Source organism: Camellia sinensis, chromosome 8 (genome assembly GCF_055761805.1).
Source record: "Camellia sinensis isolate YWXY chromosome 8, ASM5576180v1, whole genome shotgun sequence".
NCBI classification, from domain to species: Eukaryota; Viridiplantae; Streptophyta; class Magnoliopsida; order Ericales; family Theaceae; genus Camellia; species Camellia sinensis.
The window spans coordinates 91,634,413-91,647,769 of NC_138968.1; the positions used below are offsets into that span (position 1 = coordinate 91,634,413).

At 31.7% G+C, this 13,357-nt stretch overlaps 1 protein-coding gene and 1 long non-coding RNA gene across 2 annotated transcripts; both read right to left on the reverse strand.

Moving 5' to 3' along the window:
* Positions 1 to 1,098: 1,098 nt before the first annotated feature.
* LOC114305758 (STOREKEEPER protein-like) lies at positions 1,099 to 2,078 on the reverse strand. The gene has a single exon (XM_028250888.2). It carries the CDS (start codon positions 2,072 to 2,074, stop codon positions 1,241 to 1,243), a length of 834 nt encoding a protein of 277 aa, XP_028106689.2. The 5' UTR covers positions 2,075 to 2,078; the 3' UTR covers positions 1,099 to 1,240.
* A 3,999-nt stretch (positions 2,079 to 6,077) lies between these two features.
* On the reverse strand, positions 6,078 to 11,211 carry LOC114284105 (uncharacterized). The gene is made up of 3 exons (XR_014337110.1): positions 11,000 to 11,211; positions 8,321 to 8,401; positions 6,078 to 6,159 (listed from the first exon to the last, which is right to left on the reverse strand). It is a non-coding gene; the product is annotated as an uncharacterized LOC114284105 (long non-coding RNA).
* Between the last annotated feature and the right edge of the window lie 2,146 nt (positions 11,212 to 13,357).

Sequence of the window (13,357 nt, forward strand, 5' to 3'; positions counted from 1 at the left end):
AAGTATAATTCATAAATTAGGACTTGTGTGTAAATGCCCCTTATATTTTTTAGGTTCAAATCACTCTTTTGATTAACCCTCTTCAATTTTTTAATTTTAAATTCTAATCTAGATACATTTAAAAAAATAAAAAAATAATTAAAATTTAGTACATTTTGTATTTTATTATATGCGGTTTTTTTTATTTATTACTTTTAGTGTGTATCTTAAGTACATCTAAAACTTAAAAAATAAAAATTAATTAAAATATGAAAAAAAATTCACTAAAAATAAAAAATAAAAAATAAATATTAATTTGACCCGTGAAGGACAAATTTGTTTTATCCTTTGGATGTAGCAAATCAAATGTGCTATTATCAAATTTGCTATGTCCTTTGAATAAAATTTGTTATCTCCTTTTAATAAAATTTGCTACATCTATTTAGGGATTGTTTGGGATAATCTAAATAAGTGTACTTTTTGACTTTTTATAAAATATGAATTGGGTTTGAAGTGATGTGATAGAGAGGTGATGTAATTTAAGTAAGATGATGTGATAGTGACTTTTTGACTTTTTTGTGTTATGCCAAACCTAACCTTAATAAAATTTATTATCAAATGTGTTAATTTCAAAACTTAAATTTGTCATCTCCCTTGGAGAGGATTGTCTTAACAGTCAGAGAAAAGAAAATATAAGGGAAAACAAATAACATGAGCTAACTAACATATTAATTGTGTTATTGTTTTCCTATTCTTCAAAAAACAAAAAACATTTAATGAAACTTTTGAAAAATATTCATTATTTTCACAATTATTTTTTATTGTTATGTAAAAACAATTTTTTTTCATTTTCTTTAAAAGAGGTTGTTTTCATAAAATTTTGGTGAAAGCAATATTAGTAAAAAAAAATTCAAACACCAAAAATTTCAATGTTGAAAAAATATAACATGAACAAACACCAAAAATGAATTTCAATTTTGTTTTTTTGTTAAAGAGAGAGCTATCCCATGAATCTATCATATCAAGAATGTCAGCAAGAAAATCCAGACCTTGATCCCAAAATGGAGCACAAAGCATTTCAAACAGAAACATAGAATTTGATTGACTGCAAAACTTGCTGAGAGGATTGTCTGTTTAACAATTCAAAGTCGCGACGAAACCAAAATTCTTTGTGCTTTTTACTGAAAATTGTAGGAAAAAAAAATGGACATTGTTCAATCAATCAGTACCTTACTATGACACTTAACGCGGAGACGAAGACTTAAATTGCATCGAGTATGAGCTTTGTTTGTTCGCGAATCAAATCCAATCGCTTCAAGAAGAACTCGAGCTCCTCCACCTGCAACTTCCTCCATTTCTCATCCAACTCTTTCAGCTTTGAGTTTCCGACCAATCTCAGAGCAGTCAAATTCTTACCAAAATGTAATGATTCTTTCAGGAAAGGAAACTCAGACAAGTCTGGCTCTTCTTCAACTCTCAAACCCTTTTTCTTCTTATCTTCATTGAACTCGTTCAGATGATCATCATCAGCATTCATGTCACTCTCTTTCTCCCGAATGTAGATGTATTTTTCCCTCAATATGGAGATTTCATCATTCAAATCCCATGGACGGACATCAATCTGAAGTGAGTTTTTGAGGAAATCATGCAAGGCAGGGGAATTGTGAAGTGGGTATGCCCCGTTCTTGGAGTAGTAATCAAGAATGCTCTTCAAGATTGTGATTTCATCATTGTTCAGATCATTTCTTGGCTTCTCTTCATCATGATCGCCATTTTGAGCCCTACTCTGAGAATTATCTTCTTCAACAGAGTTCTTGAATGGTATTTTTGCTGGCAAATCTGGAGGAGAATTGATGTCCTTCATTTTCAGACACCTTGGCTTGAAGACGAAGACATTGCGTGAACGATTTTCCTGATGAATATCAGGATCAGGGGAGGAGGTATGGATGCTACAGTCTTCAGAATCGGACTCCGACCCGTCTGCTTCTTCTTCTTCAAATTGTTGTTGATTATCAGTATCAGTATCTAGTTCTTCAGATTCGTCTTCTTCTTCATGAGGAACTTCAAAAGGAGATCGTGGGCTATCTTGTGACATTTTGAGAATGTGTGAGAGAGAGAGAGAGAGAGAGAGAGAGAGAGGGAGGTGGACTTGGGTTCTATAAGGAATTCTTGGAAATGTTAATTTCAAGAAATCAAGAAGTTTTGTGATGGAATCCAAATTCTCAGTCGAGACCAGCAACGCCAATCATATATAAAAAGCTCTCTGTTTGTACTTTCAGTGCTTGTCATGGTTATATGAGAAATTATTAGGTGATCATGTAGCATTGCCACGTGGTGTTTCAAATTGTGTGATTGGTTGAGAGAGTGTTGGATTTTCCCATATAAGGTATTAGCGGATGTCCGTGCCTCAAGGCACAGTACAATTAATTATGAGATTAAAATATAAATCAAAATTATAGAAGAATGTATTCAAATTTTTTATTTTTTGTTTTTTGTTTTTTTTCATTTCTTTTCAAAGAGTAGGTAATGAATTCACAGGAAGGAGAAAAATTCCTAAATGAAGACATGAAACTTAAATGAAACACCAATTTATTCGTAACCCAAATAAATTTCAGGAACCCCCAAAATTAGGAACCTCCATGACTCCCAAAATGATGTAAACCAATCATATATTTTTATTTTTTTTCTTTCCTTCCTGGACCAATCATAGGTGAGTGAGAGTTATAAAGTTGTATTTTTTTAAGAATCTGTAGCATTTTTTATATTTTTAATAAAAAAATTTCCCAAGATAAATTGCACTTCCCCAAATTGCAATCTCTCAATTTTCTCACCCACTCTCTCTCCTCTTCTCTATTACCTCAGTGTCTCTCCCCCAAAGACTGTAAAACATTAATCTTCTCAACTGTCTCTCTCTCACCAACTAATATAGACCAAATTTCACTTTCTTTACTATTTCCCCTACTTTCTTACCAACCAAACAAGACATAATTTTTTTTGGTACAAACTACTAATTCATGGGCTGATAAAAATATGATGAAATTACAGATTATGGTGGAATACTAATTCATGGGCTGATTTATGGTGGAATACTTGACATATTTATGGGATGGAAGTTTAAAAATCTGATGAAAGTTCAAATATTTAAACTGATAAAAAAAATCTAAAACTAACCCAACACATTGAAAAATAATGGAAAGTTTGAAAAATCTAAAATCTGATGGAAGTTTAAGTATTCATGGGATGAAAGTGTTCATGACAGAAATTTTATCAAATAAAAGTTTCTGCACCAAGTGCAGCAAGGAAAAAACCCAAGTAAAACTATCAAGTATTCCACAAATGGCATAGAAAACCTAAATAAAACTAACCCAACACATTGAAAATACAATGGAACACTGCCATCATCAAATGCACAACCAATTTCCCCCACTTTCTTTCCAACCAAACAGGATATAATTTTTTTGGTACAAACTATTGATTTATGGGTTGATAAAAATATGATGAAACTACTGATTTATGATGGAATTTCGACATATTTATGGGATGAAAACTTAAAAATCTGATGAAATTTTAAATATTTGAACTGATAAAGAAACCTAAAACTAACCCAACACATTGAAAAAACAATGGGTTGTTTGAAAAATCTAAAATCTAAATCTAAAAAAAATACAACAATAAATAGATATCCATAGAAAGCAAAATACAACAATAAGAGAGAGACATAGAGAGCATACCATTTCTGCAGAATCGTTTAAGTAATCATGGGATGAAAGTATTCATGGCAGAATCTTTTATTCAATTTGGTCTGATTTTGATAACAAAAATACAACAATAATTTCATGGCTTTTCATAGATATCCATAGAAAGCAAAATAAGAGAGAGACATAGAGAGCATACCATTTTTGCTCACAAATTCATATGTTTATAGATTCATATATCTATACATATTTCTTGGAGAGATAGAGAGAGTAAACTCACGGGGATGTGCCGGAAAGCGCCGAAGCCGGAAAACTTGTTCCCGGGGGTGATGTCTCAAGCGAAACGACTTCGAATTTCTACGGATTTCTGCGAATAAAACCCATCAAATCCATTTCAAATTTCAGAAATCAAAACCCTTCAAACCCCAACAAATTAAAATAGTTTACACCAAAATCATTAACTTTAAAGCAAAACCTGGAGAATATCTGTGTATTTTTTCCTAATGTAAGAGTTTAGGTTATTCCTACACTCTTCTAACTCATTGAGGGTATTGTTCAATAGAAACCCAAAAAAAGGAATGTGAGACATGTATTTCATAGAAAAGAAAAGTTACATTATTAATTGGAACATGATTAAACAATGTTATAATGGATAAGAATTTTTTAAGATTGTAAACCGACACATAATTAAATTCAAAAAGCAATTAAAGTTTACCTTGTGTTTAATATTCATTTTTTGATGAATATGTTGCTTTGAGTTCCCATCAAGAAAACAAACCAGTTGGAAACATTGTTAATTATAAAGGTTAAAAAATACAAAATAAATATAAATGATAAAAATAAAAATAAAAAAAACAATATAATATTTTGATTCAGATCCCAAAATATACATGATCCCCTAGCCAAAAAATTCAAATCATATTAAATAAAACCTCCATCGAAGCTCAATAATTAAATAATGAATTTACCTTTGTAACTATAACTCATGCCTCAATCTGGAAGAGTTCATACTGGTAAATAAAAAAATTACAAACTTCAATCAATGTGAATTTTTCCAAAGAAAATGAGCATCAAAACTAAAGAATTTCAAAACAACAAATATGAAGGTCGAAAGAGCTTAACAATTCAATAAATCCTAGTTCTGCTACATCAATGGAAAGAGTGTCTCGACTCCATCCGATATAATATTAACACCTGAGCTCAATCCCGTTCAGTCAGTCAATTTTATTTATTTTATTTACTTTTAACAAAAAATAAATAAAACAAAGAAGACCATGAATTACTCTACTCAAGAAAATAACATAACATCCGCACAAAGATAAAGAATTACATGCCTAGAATCAAACCATGACAAAATTGGACTTTCAGCATGTTTAACTAATAAAGCTAAAAACACATTAGCATGTTTTGTAGACCAAAAGAGAAATAGTTGTATAACCTAATTAGCATAATCCACAAATCTAAAAGTAAATATTTGAAATCCAATACACAAACTGAAGGAAAAAAGAAAAAGAAGAAAAAGAAATCTCCCTTAAATTAGCAAAAACTTTAGTCTTCCCTGGGGATCGGTTAGTGCCCTGTTGATTTCTTATAATTTATTTTTTCAAACTCTTGTTAGACCTTTAATTCCACAACACTGTTCAGATTCCATAAAAAAATAAAATAAAATAAAAAATAAAAAAATAGGAGTATGATGCTTTATCGATCATGACTCACATCAACTTATAACTTTTGCGTATATCACTTGCATAAGATAATGAAATTTTACAATGTTTTCTTGGCTGCATAATACTACTATTGAGGGAAATTATCTCAGGCAATCTCAATTTGGAGTTCAGCCTCCAAGTCATGTACTTCTCAAAGCAGTTTTTAGTTTTTCTACATAGAAACAATTTACAAAGTATATGGAGCTCAACTGTTCATAAACTTCAGGGTGTGAAAAATTAGGGCTTTTTGCTATATGAGAACAATAGTTAGATTAAGTAAAATCATGCGAATGCAGTTAAAAATCTTGATCAAACTGAAGCATGTATATAAATAAATGTGTTTACCCTTCGCAATGTTGCATGAGGCTAAGATGGTAGCTGTGCGATGGTTGAGATGGGGAGTGGGGTTGCTACAGTTGTTGCGATCAAGATGTCGACAAAGGATCGCTAAGGAGGGAGGAACAAAGATGGTTGTGAGGAGTGTGGGTGCCTGCGAAAAGAAAGAGGCAAATATGTTACTGTGGTCATGGTGGAGAAATCTGTGTACATCAGACAAACCAGACAAAGAACTGATTGAAGACAGAGAAAGGGAAAATTGGAAACCACAACCTGAAAATTGGAAACCAGTTCATATATATGGACTGATTCAAAAATTGGCCCTATAACTGAAGCCTCAAAAAACTGAAGAAATAAAATACCTCTCATATTGGGAGGGTGGGAGCCGAGGGAGGGTGGACAGTCACGGAGCTTGATGTTGATCAATGGCGAGACCACCGTTTCTGTTGCAGAGAAAAGGGAAAATTGGAAACCACAACCAGAATATAAAATTATTAAATTAAAATGTAATTTATTAAATTCATTGCTAAAAATTTGAGGTTAAAATATAGTTGTTGGTTTCGACTTTTAAATGCACCCCAATAAAATTAAAGTAAAAACTGGAAAAGATAATTTATTGTAAGAATATGTCTCGTGGGCTTTGTCACCGAGATGGATAACAAAGTTTTTTTTTTAAAAAAAAAATTTCCTTTTCCCAATCTTTAAACAAATAACATCACCCCTATTATTTCTCTTCTCTCTCTCTCTTTTTCACTTGCCTTATGAAAAGATTACATTTTAATAGTAAAACATAAACTACTTTGATTACTATTTTTTTTTTTAACAGAACTCAATTCAAATTTTGAGTTTAAATTTGTCCACCAAAAAAAAAAAAAAACATTTCCAAAAAACAATTTCACATGCCTTTTGCCTCCAAATCCTTCCCTATTTTCTTTTTACCTTTCCTATACTAACTACAAAAACACATAAATCTAGGGCATGCTCTTCACTTTAAGAAGACCCATAAAACTCATAAAAAAAGAGGGAGCAATTTCACACTTAAAAAGCCATCAACCCATACAAATTCTTTAGGAAGTCCCCTTCTCAAGACACTCCTCCATCTACCCCCACTCACTTTATATAGAATAGAATGAATTTATATATAAATACTGGTTAAGATATAGAATACTGATAAATTAAATGTGACAATACAAATTTTTTTTTTTTTTTGATTTTTTGTTTTTAGCTCACCAACATATTCAAAATTACGTCCCAACTAATCTTGAGATGTATGTATTTTGCATATACCAAGTAATTTCCGTCAATTTCATAAAATCTTAAAAAAAAACTAGCAACCATATATTGTAGTCAAATATTTTTTCCAAAACATTTTTTTTAAGCTCTCTAATTTCTAAAAAAAAAAATAAATCATAAAAATTGTAACAATATATTCAATAGAAATCAAACCCTAAATATTCAGTAGAAGTAACCAAACACCAAATATATTCAAAAAAACAACAATTTAAGTAGTATTCAAAAAGCATACCCACCTTCCCACCTCTCTCTCTCTCTCTCCATTTTCTTTTCTCCTTCTTTTCTTAGGTTCTCAGAAATCCTTGATGATCAACCTTTCTCTATGGTGTTTGGTTACTTATACAGATTTCAAAAAGCTGTAAACAATATATCAAAACCCAAATATATTGTAGGTTATTAATGGCAACAAAGATATTATTTTGGTTCACTACAACAAATATACTATTTTAATAACATACAAAGACTGATCTAATATACAAAGACCCACACTATTTTAACCCAAAAAAAATAACTTGACTGTGTTGAAATAGACAAATTTTCATGAATCAAATTCCCAAGTTTAGAGAGAAATTAGAAGAGAGAAGTTATTTGGTGTGATTTTGATTTTGTTGTTGCCTCAAGAAACTTGACTATGTTGAAATAGAAAAAATTTCGTGAATCAAATTCCCAAGTTTAGAGAGAAATTAGAAGAGAGAAGTTAAATTAAGGCCAACGGTAAAATCAAATTAAGGCAACAGCAAAATCAAAATTAAAATTGAGACAAAATCAAAATCAAAATTAACATGAATCAAATTGAGGCAATAGCAAAATCAAAATCACACCAAATAACTTGAGGCAACAGCTTGAGGCAACAACAACCTTACAAAAGTCAATCAAAATCACACCAAACTAAACATTAGACCAAATAAATTCAAAGAAAGAAACAGAGGAATAGGGGGTTCGGGGTTGGGTAGAGAGAGAAAGTAAAAGAATAACTTATTCTTCAGAGCTTGACAACCACTCACCACTCCTTAATTCACCTCCAAATTCAGACCCAACTCACCAAATTAGCTCCAAACGTAGAAGCACTCCTAAGTTTCCATTAAACAAATCCAATGACACCAACCCACCAACAAAATTACTTCTATTAAGTCTTAAAACTCAAAACCCAATAAAAATTCTCTTTTTTCTAGCAATAACAAACACAATTGGGTTCAAACAAATCAACATAATTTGAAACACATCAACTATACATAAACACAATTACAAACTAATCGAAACCCACAATGGAATTGAAGTCACTATCAAAAAATAAAACACAAAAACACTCACCGATCTATGGAAGCGGTGTATACAGAGAGCTCTGAAACCGAAATGCTTTGAAACCGAATTGTTTTAGAACAATCCAAATACCTAAAAATGATATCCAGAAAATACCTAATTAACAAATCAATTTAAGGTTTAGAAAAACAAAAATCAAATTCAAAATCAAAATGAGTACTCTGTTACTCTGTAAGGGTCAGGCTTGGGTATATTTAGGCGGCAATCGTCATTCATCTGAACCATCGATATAAACTTAAATTCATCTTATCCGTTAATATCAAATGTATCTTTGATACATTTTATATATTTTCAAAAACCCTTCTCCCTTATTATATAGATGGGTTTAGGGTTTGGAATCATATATATACATATATATTGGAATCATGTATAGAGAATTCTCTATTCTCCCTTTGGAGCACCCCATGCCAACACGAAAATGGTGTTTTTGATCAAAATCCACATAGCAAACATCCACACCAAACCAAATCTATATAAGTTTACACAACATCAATGACTGATAATATTTTACAGAGCAACAACATGAAAGTAGTTAAAAAACCCAAGTACTCCATTTCAGTTTAAAAAATTCTTAGAATCTGATTTCTCTCTTACCTGAAACAAAAGGAAAATCACTGAAGCAGATTGAGGCATTGTTTCAGAGTGAACATGAGCGGCAAGGGAGTGGAGTGGAGCTTAGAGATGTTGAGCAGCTTGTGCAGAAAGAGTGACCCTCTCCAGGGATTGTTTCTCCAGGGATTGTTTCTGACGCAATTCCAGTAAGTTCAGGTGTACACAAATGGATGTCATGTTCTAAGTTGTATAAATCAATAATTTCCCAGTTTCAAGCATACAGGAATTCTGAGAATTATAGCTAGCACATGTAGGAATTGCTTTTTGTGTGTGTGTGTGTAAACTTGTGTCAGAAAATTAAGTGTATATCTATTCATATGGGAGAATGAGTTTCATTTAATAATTTTTTTTTTTTTTTTAAAAAAAAGGAGAGAATCGGAATCAATGGCATGGTTGTGTTTTTGTTTAATGTATTTTCTGTTTTCATATCCTGCAATAAAGATGCACAAACATGGAGGAAAAGTGATAAAACAATGTCCACATTAAATTCCTTTCTCTGTTACTGGTAGAAATCCAGCTTTATCATTAAACCTCATTTGTTTTGTTTATAGTTTAATTCTGTTTTATTTGTGCTAACTTGTTTGAGACCCCCAAGGGCCCGCAAAACAAAGCAAAGAATTGAAATTTTCCTTAATTTGCCAATTTGAGTGCTATTATGTATTCCCTGTACACGTCAAAAGTAGGAGTTATTGACTATCTAAGAAAAGCTAAGGTTTGGGAACAATCAAATGTATACAATTTTACTTCCAACATACTGAGAAATTGTTTCCATATTTTTAATGTGCAGGAAAGAAGAATTCAAGATTAATGGCGAAACAAAATAGGGGAAATATCAAAAATTATGTCCAGAGTAAAATCTTTTTCATTTGCTCCCTAGTAATAACAGAGCACGTAAAATTTACAGAATCTAGTAATGGTTGTGTTTACTACGTCAGGGAATAAAGATAAAATGGGACTAAAATTGACCAGGTACTTCACAATCCAACTGCTGTAAATGGGACTGAAGGATTCTAAATCTCAAAGCAGAAATCTGATAAATCTGAATAAGAAGCAAATGCTCATCACATTTTCCAAACACACACACACACACACACACACAAATGGATTAAGCATCCAACTCCAGCAGAACTATATCATTCATTGACCATGCATCCATGTTCTGCATCTATTAAGATTCCTGGCAACCATTTGAAAGTTGATATGCATTGCATTGACTCCACAAAGAGTGATCTTTTTCATGCTTATAAATAAATTTTTAAAAAAGTAAGCCCAATTTAGTCTCCGTTGGATAGGGGTCTGGGAGGGGATAGATTGGGTTACCTAGCTTTGGCATTATTTGCACTAAATGGTTGTCCTCGAAGCCACAACCTCAAGGTTGAGGAACCCACAACTCACAGCCTCATGCTTATAAATAAAAAGCATAAAAATTTCTGAATTTTAAGCAGCCTAAAAGGGAAAAAAAATGGTGATAGTTTACGGACAAATGAGCTCAAACTAAAAAAAAATGGTGATAGTGAAGGAGATAAAAGTGTAATTAACCTTTTTTCTTTTGTGAAGCATACTTTATCAGCCAAAGGATACATATGAGAACCTAATAGATAAATAAAAATTTAAATGCAAAGCTATTACCTTCTGCAATATCATGGACAATTGCCATTTTTATACACCTGACATTTGGAAAAAAAAAAAAAAAAAAGCAAAAAATGTTAAAATCTTTAGAAAATGCAACAATAACAAATAACCCAGATGGAACACAAAAAAACTAAAAGTAACAGAAACCCTAACTTGGACTCTGGATATCCTTTGATGACCAGACACCCAAAACACATTAATACCAATTATCTCCAGTAAATCAATCCAGGGGATCAGCTTCTTGCTGAAAACTTCTTCATTCTTTGATAATCATAGGCTCCATAAAACCTAGTAGAACAATAATTCCCAGGTTATGTTCTCAAACCCTCATGTTTTAGTTCAAACCACTAAACCACCAATCCCTAAAGATTGCAAGGATTAACCCAACACAAACCCCAATATTGCAAAATATTACTCTACACATACCATGCCCTGTTAGAGAGGAGAAGCACATGAGCTGCAAATTTATTCCCAACTTTGCATCTCTACACTTCATCTACACATACCATGCCCTGTTAGAGATGTCAGAGAGAAGTCTGTCAGAGGCAATGAGAGCCATCAACCCCATTCGATTCATATGATCGGCTATGGACTCTGGATTCTCAACACCTTCACATCCATCCCGTTCTCTTCGTCGTCTAATCAAACCCCAAAAAACGCCCAAACCCAAAAAACAAAATCACAAATTTAGGCAATGATATTCGAGTCCAAAACAATCAACACTCAAATGAATCATACATATATACAAATCTAAACAAAAATACCTTGAAACAGTGACAGAGAGAGAGAAAATCGATGGCAGAAGAAGCGGGGTCCGAGGATGAATCGCCATTAGAGTATGAAGAAGGAGGCTCGGTGGCCATTCGAAAAACCCTAGAAGGGTTGGATGAGGAAGTTCGAGCTCTGAAAAACTTGTATCGAATGAGTTCAGTCGAAGCGAGTGAAGGTACCAAGAAGGATTTACAGAACACTCGACTCCCACTGCTCATTTTTTCAATTTACATTTTGCACCGTTAGATCTCGGTTGATGCTTAAAGAACATTTAGGCGGGAAATAAAGACATCTCAACCATTGAAGTTGAGATGAAATAATTTAAACCATTGGATTAAAATGTATCTCTAAGATATTTTGAGACATTTTCAAAAACCTTCTTCCCTTATTATATAGATGAGGTGGCAAACTATGAGTAGAGTGGAAAATTATTTCAAAACTAAAAAATAATTTTTTCAGTTATACATTATTGGTCTCAAGTCATCTTATTTGTTTTTATAAAAAAATAAAATAAAATAAGATCTATATTTTGAATTTAGGCCTATTTTGAGAAGTGGGTTATAATCCACTTCTCAGATTATAATATACTTCCTCTCTCACAAAAAAGTTGCTTATAAGCAACTTTTCACTAAAAAACTGATTATAACTATCTTTCCAAAATAGCCCTTAATCCTGATTAACCATGATCAGATTTACCCTGAAAAAAATTATAATATCCATTAATAGGTATATGTTTTGGATCCCATTTGTCATATTAACAACTTTTTTTAACACTCTAGGTACCAATTTTTTTTTATTTTTTTTTTTTGTTCACACCTTGGTGCCACTGCAAAAAAAAAAAAAAAAAAACAAAAAAAAAAAATTGAACACCACGAGTGGTGGTTTGTGCTCACTTCATCTAAATTTTGAACAATCTTTTTACGGCAAATTACACAAATAGTCCTTATAGTTTGGGACTTGTGTCACTTCGGTCCCTATTAAAAAAATAAACTAATTTGACAAAAATAAATGTCAAACAAATATTTTTAAATTTTTAAAAATTATTTCTACCTACTAAAAATAAAATTATGTAAAATTGATAAATCTTTTAGACATTTATTTATTTTCTTTACCAAAATTAATTTTTATTATGTGTTTGGATGATGATCATGTAAAATTAATTTTAAAAAATTAATCATGTAATTTTGATTAATTTTACATAATTTTATCATTGGTGGATAAAAATAATTTTAAAAAAATTAAAAATATTTTTTTGACAATTATTTTTGTCAAATTAGTTTATATTTTATCAAATTGACGATTTTACCCTTGAAAAATCTAATAATATTTTCAATTGTCCTTATTTGGAACAAGATTCAAAATTCAGAGTCAAATGTGTCACAATTGAAAAGTCATGGACCAAAGTGACACAAGTCCCAAACTATAGGGACTATTAGTGTAATTAACCCATCTTTTTATGTCTAGCCACCCTATTTCAAAAAAAAAAAACAAATGCTTTTACTAATTCCAAATCTCACCTTTTTTTTTCTTGAATGTTTACGAAATTAGCCCTTGGCCAAGAAGAGTTCAGGCACCTCATTGTGTCCACCTATGTGTCCATTGTATTTGTTTGATTTCTTTCTTATATTTGTTCAGTTTGCTTGTATGCTTGATGTCACGTCTTGTACAAAGCCCTATAGAATGGCTATAAAATTTGATGCTAAAATGGAATAATCTAGAATCCTCTTGAACAGTCAAGAGATTGATAGAACATTGTACATAATTCTAGAAGTTTGTACATTATTCTTGTATGTTTTAGGATAGGCTCTTTGAGAAGATGAGAGAAGGATCTAGAATCCTCTCCATCTTTGTAACTCTAAAATGTTCCTTGTATCCTATAAAGGGGAGGGCATCATTTGCCCAAAGCAATCAAGTGACTACAAAACAAGCATTCTTCAAGAGCTTCTCTCTATAATTGTTTCCCTCTCTAAAATTCTTCAAGTGTGTGAAAATCTCTTCTAACTCTCTTCCAAG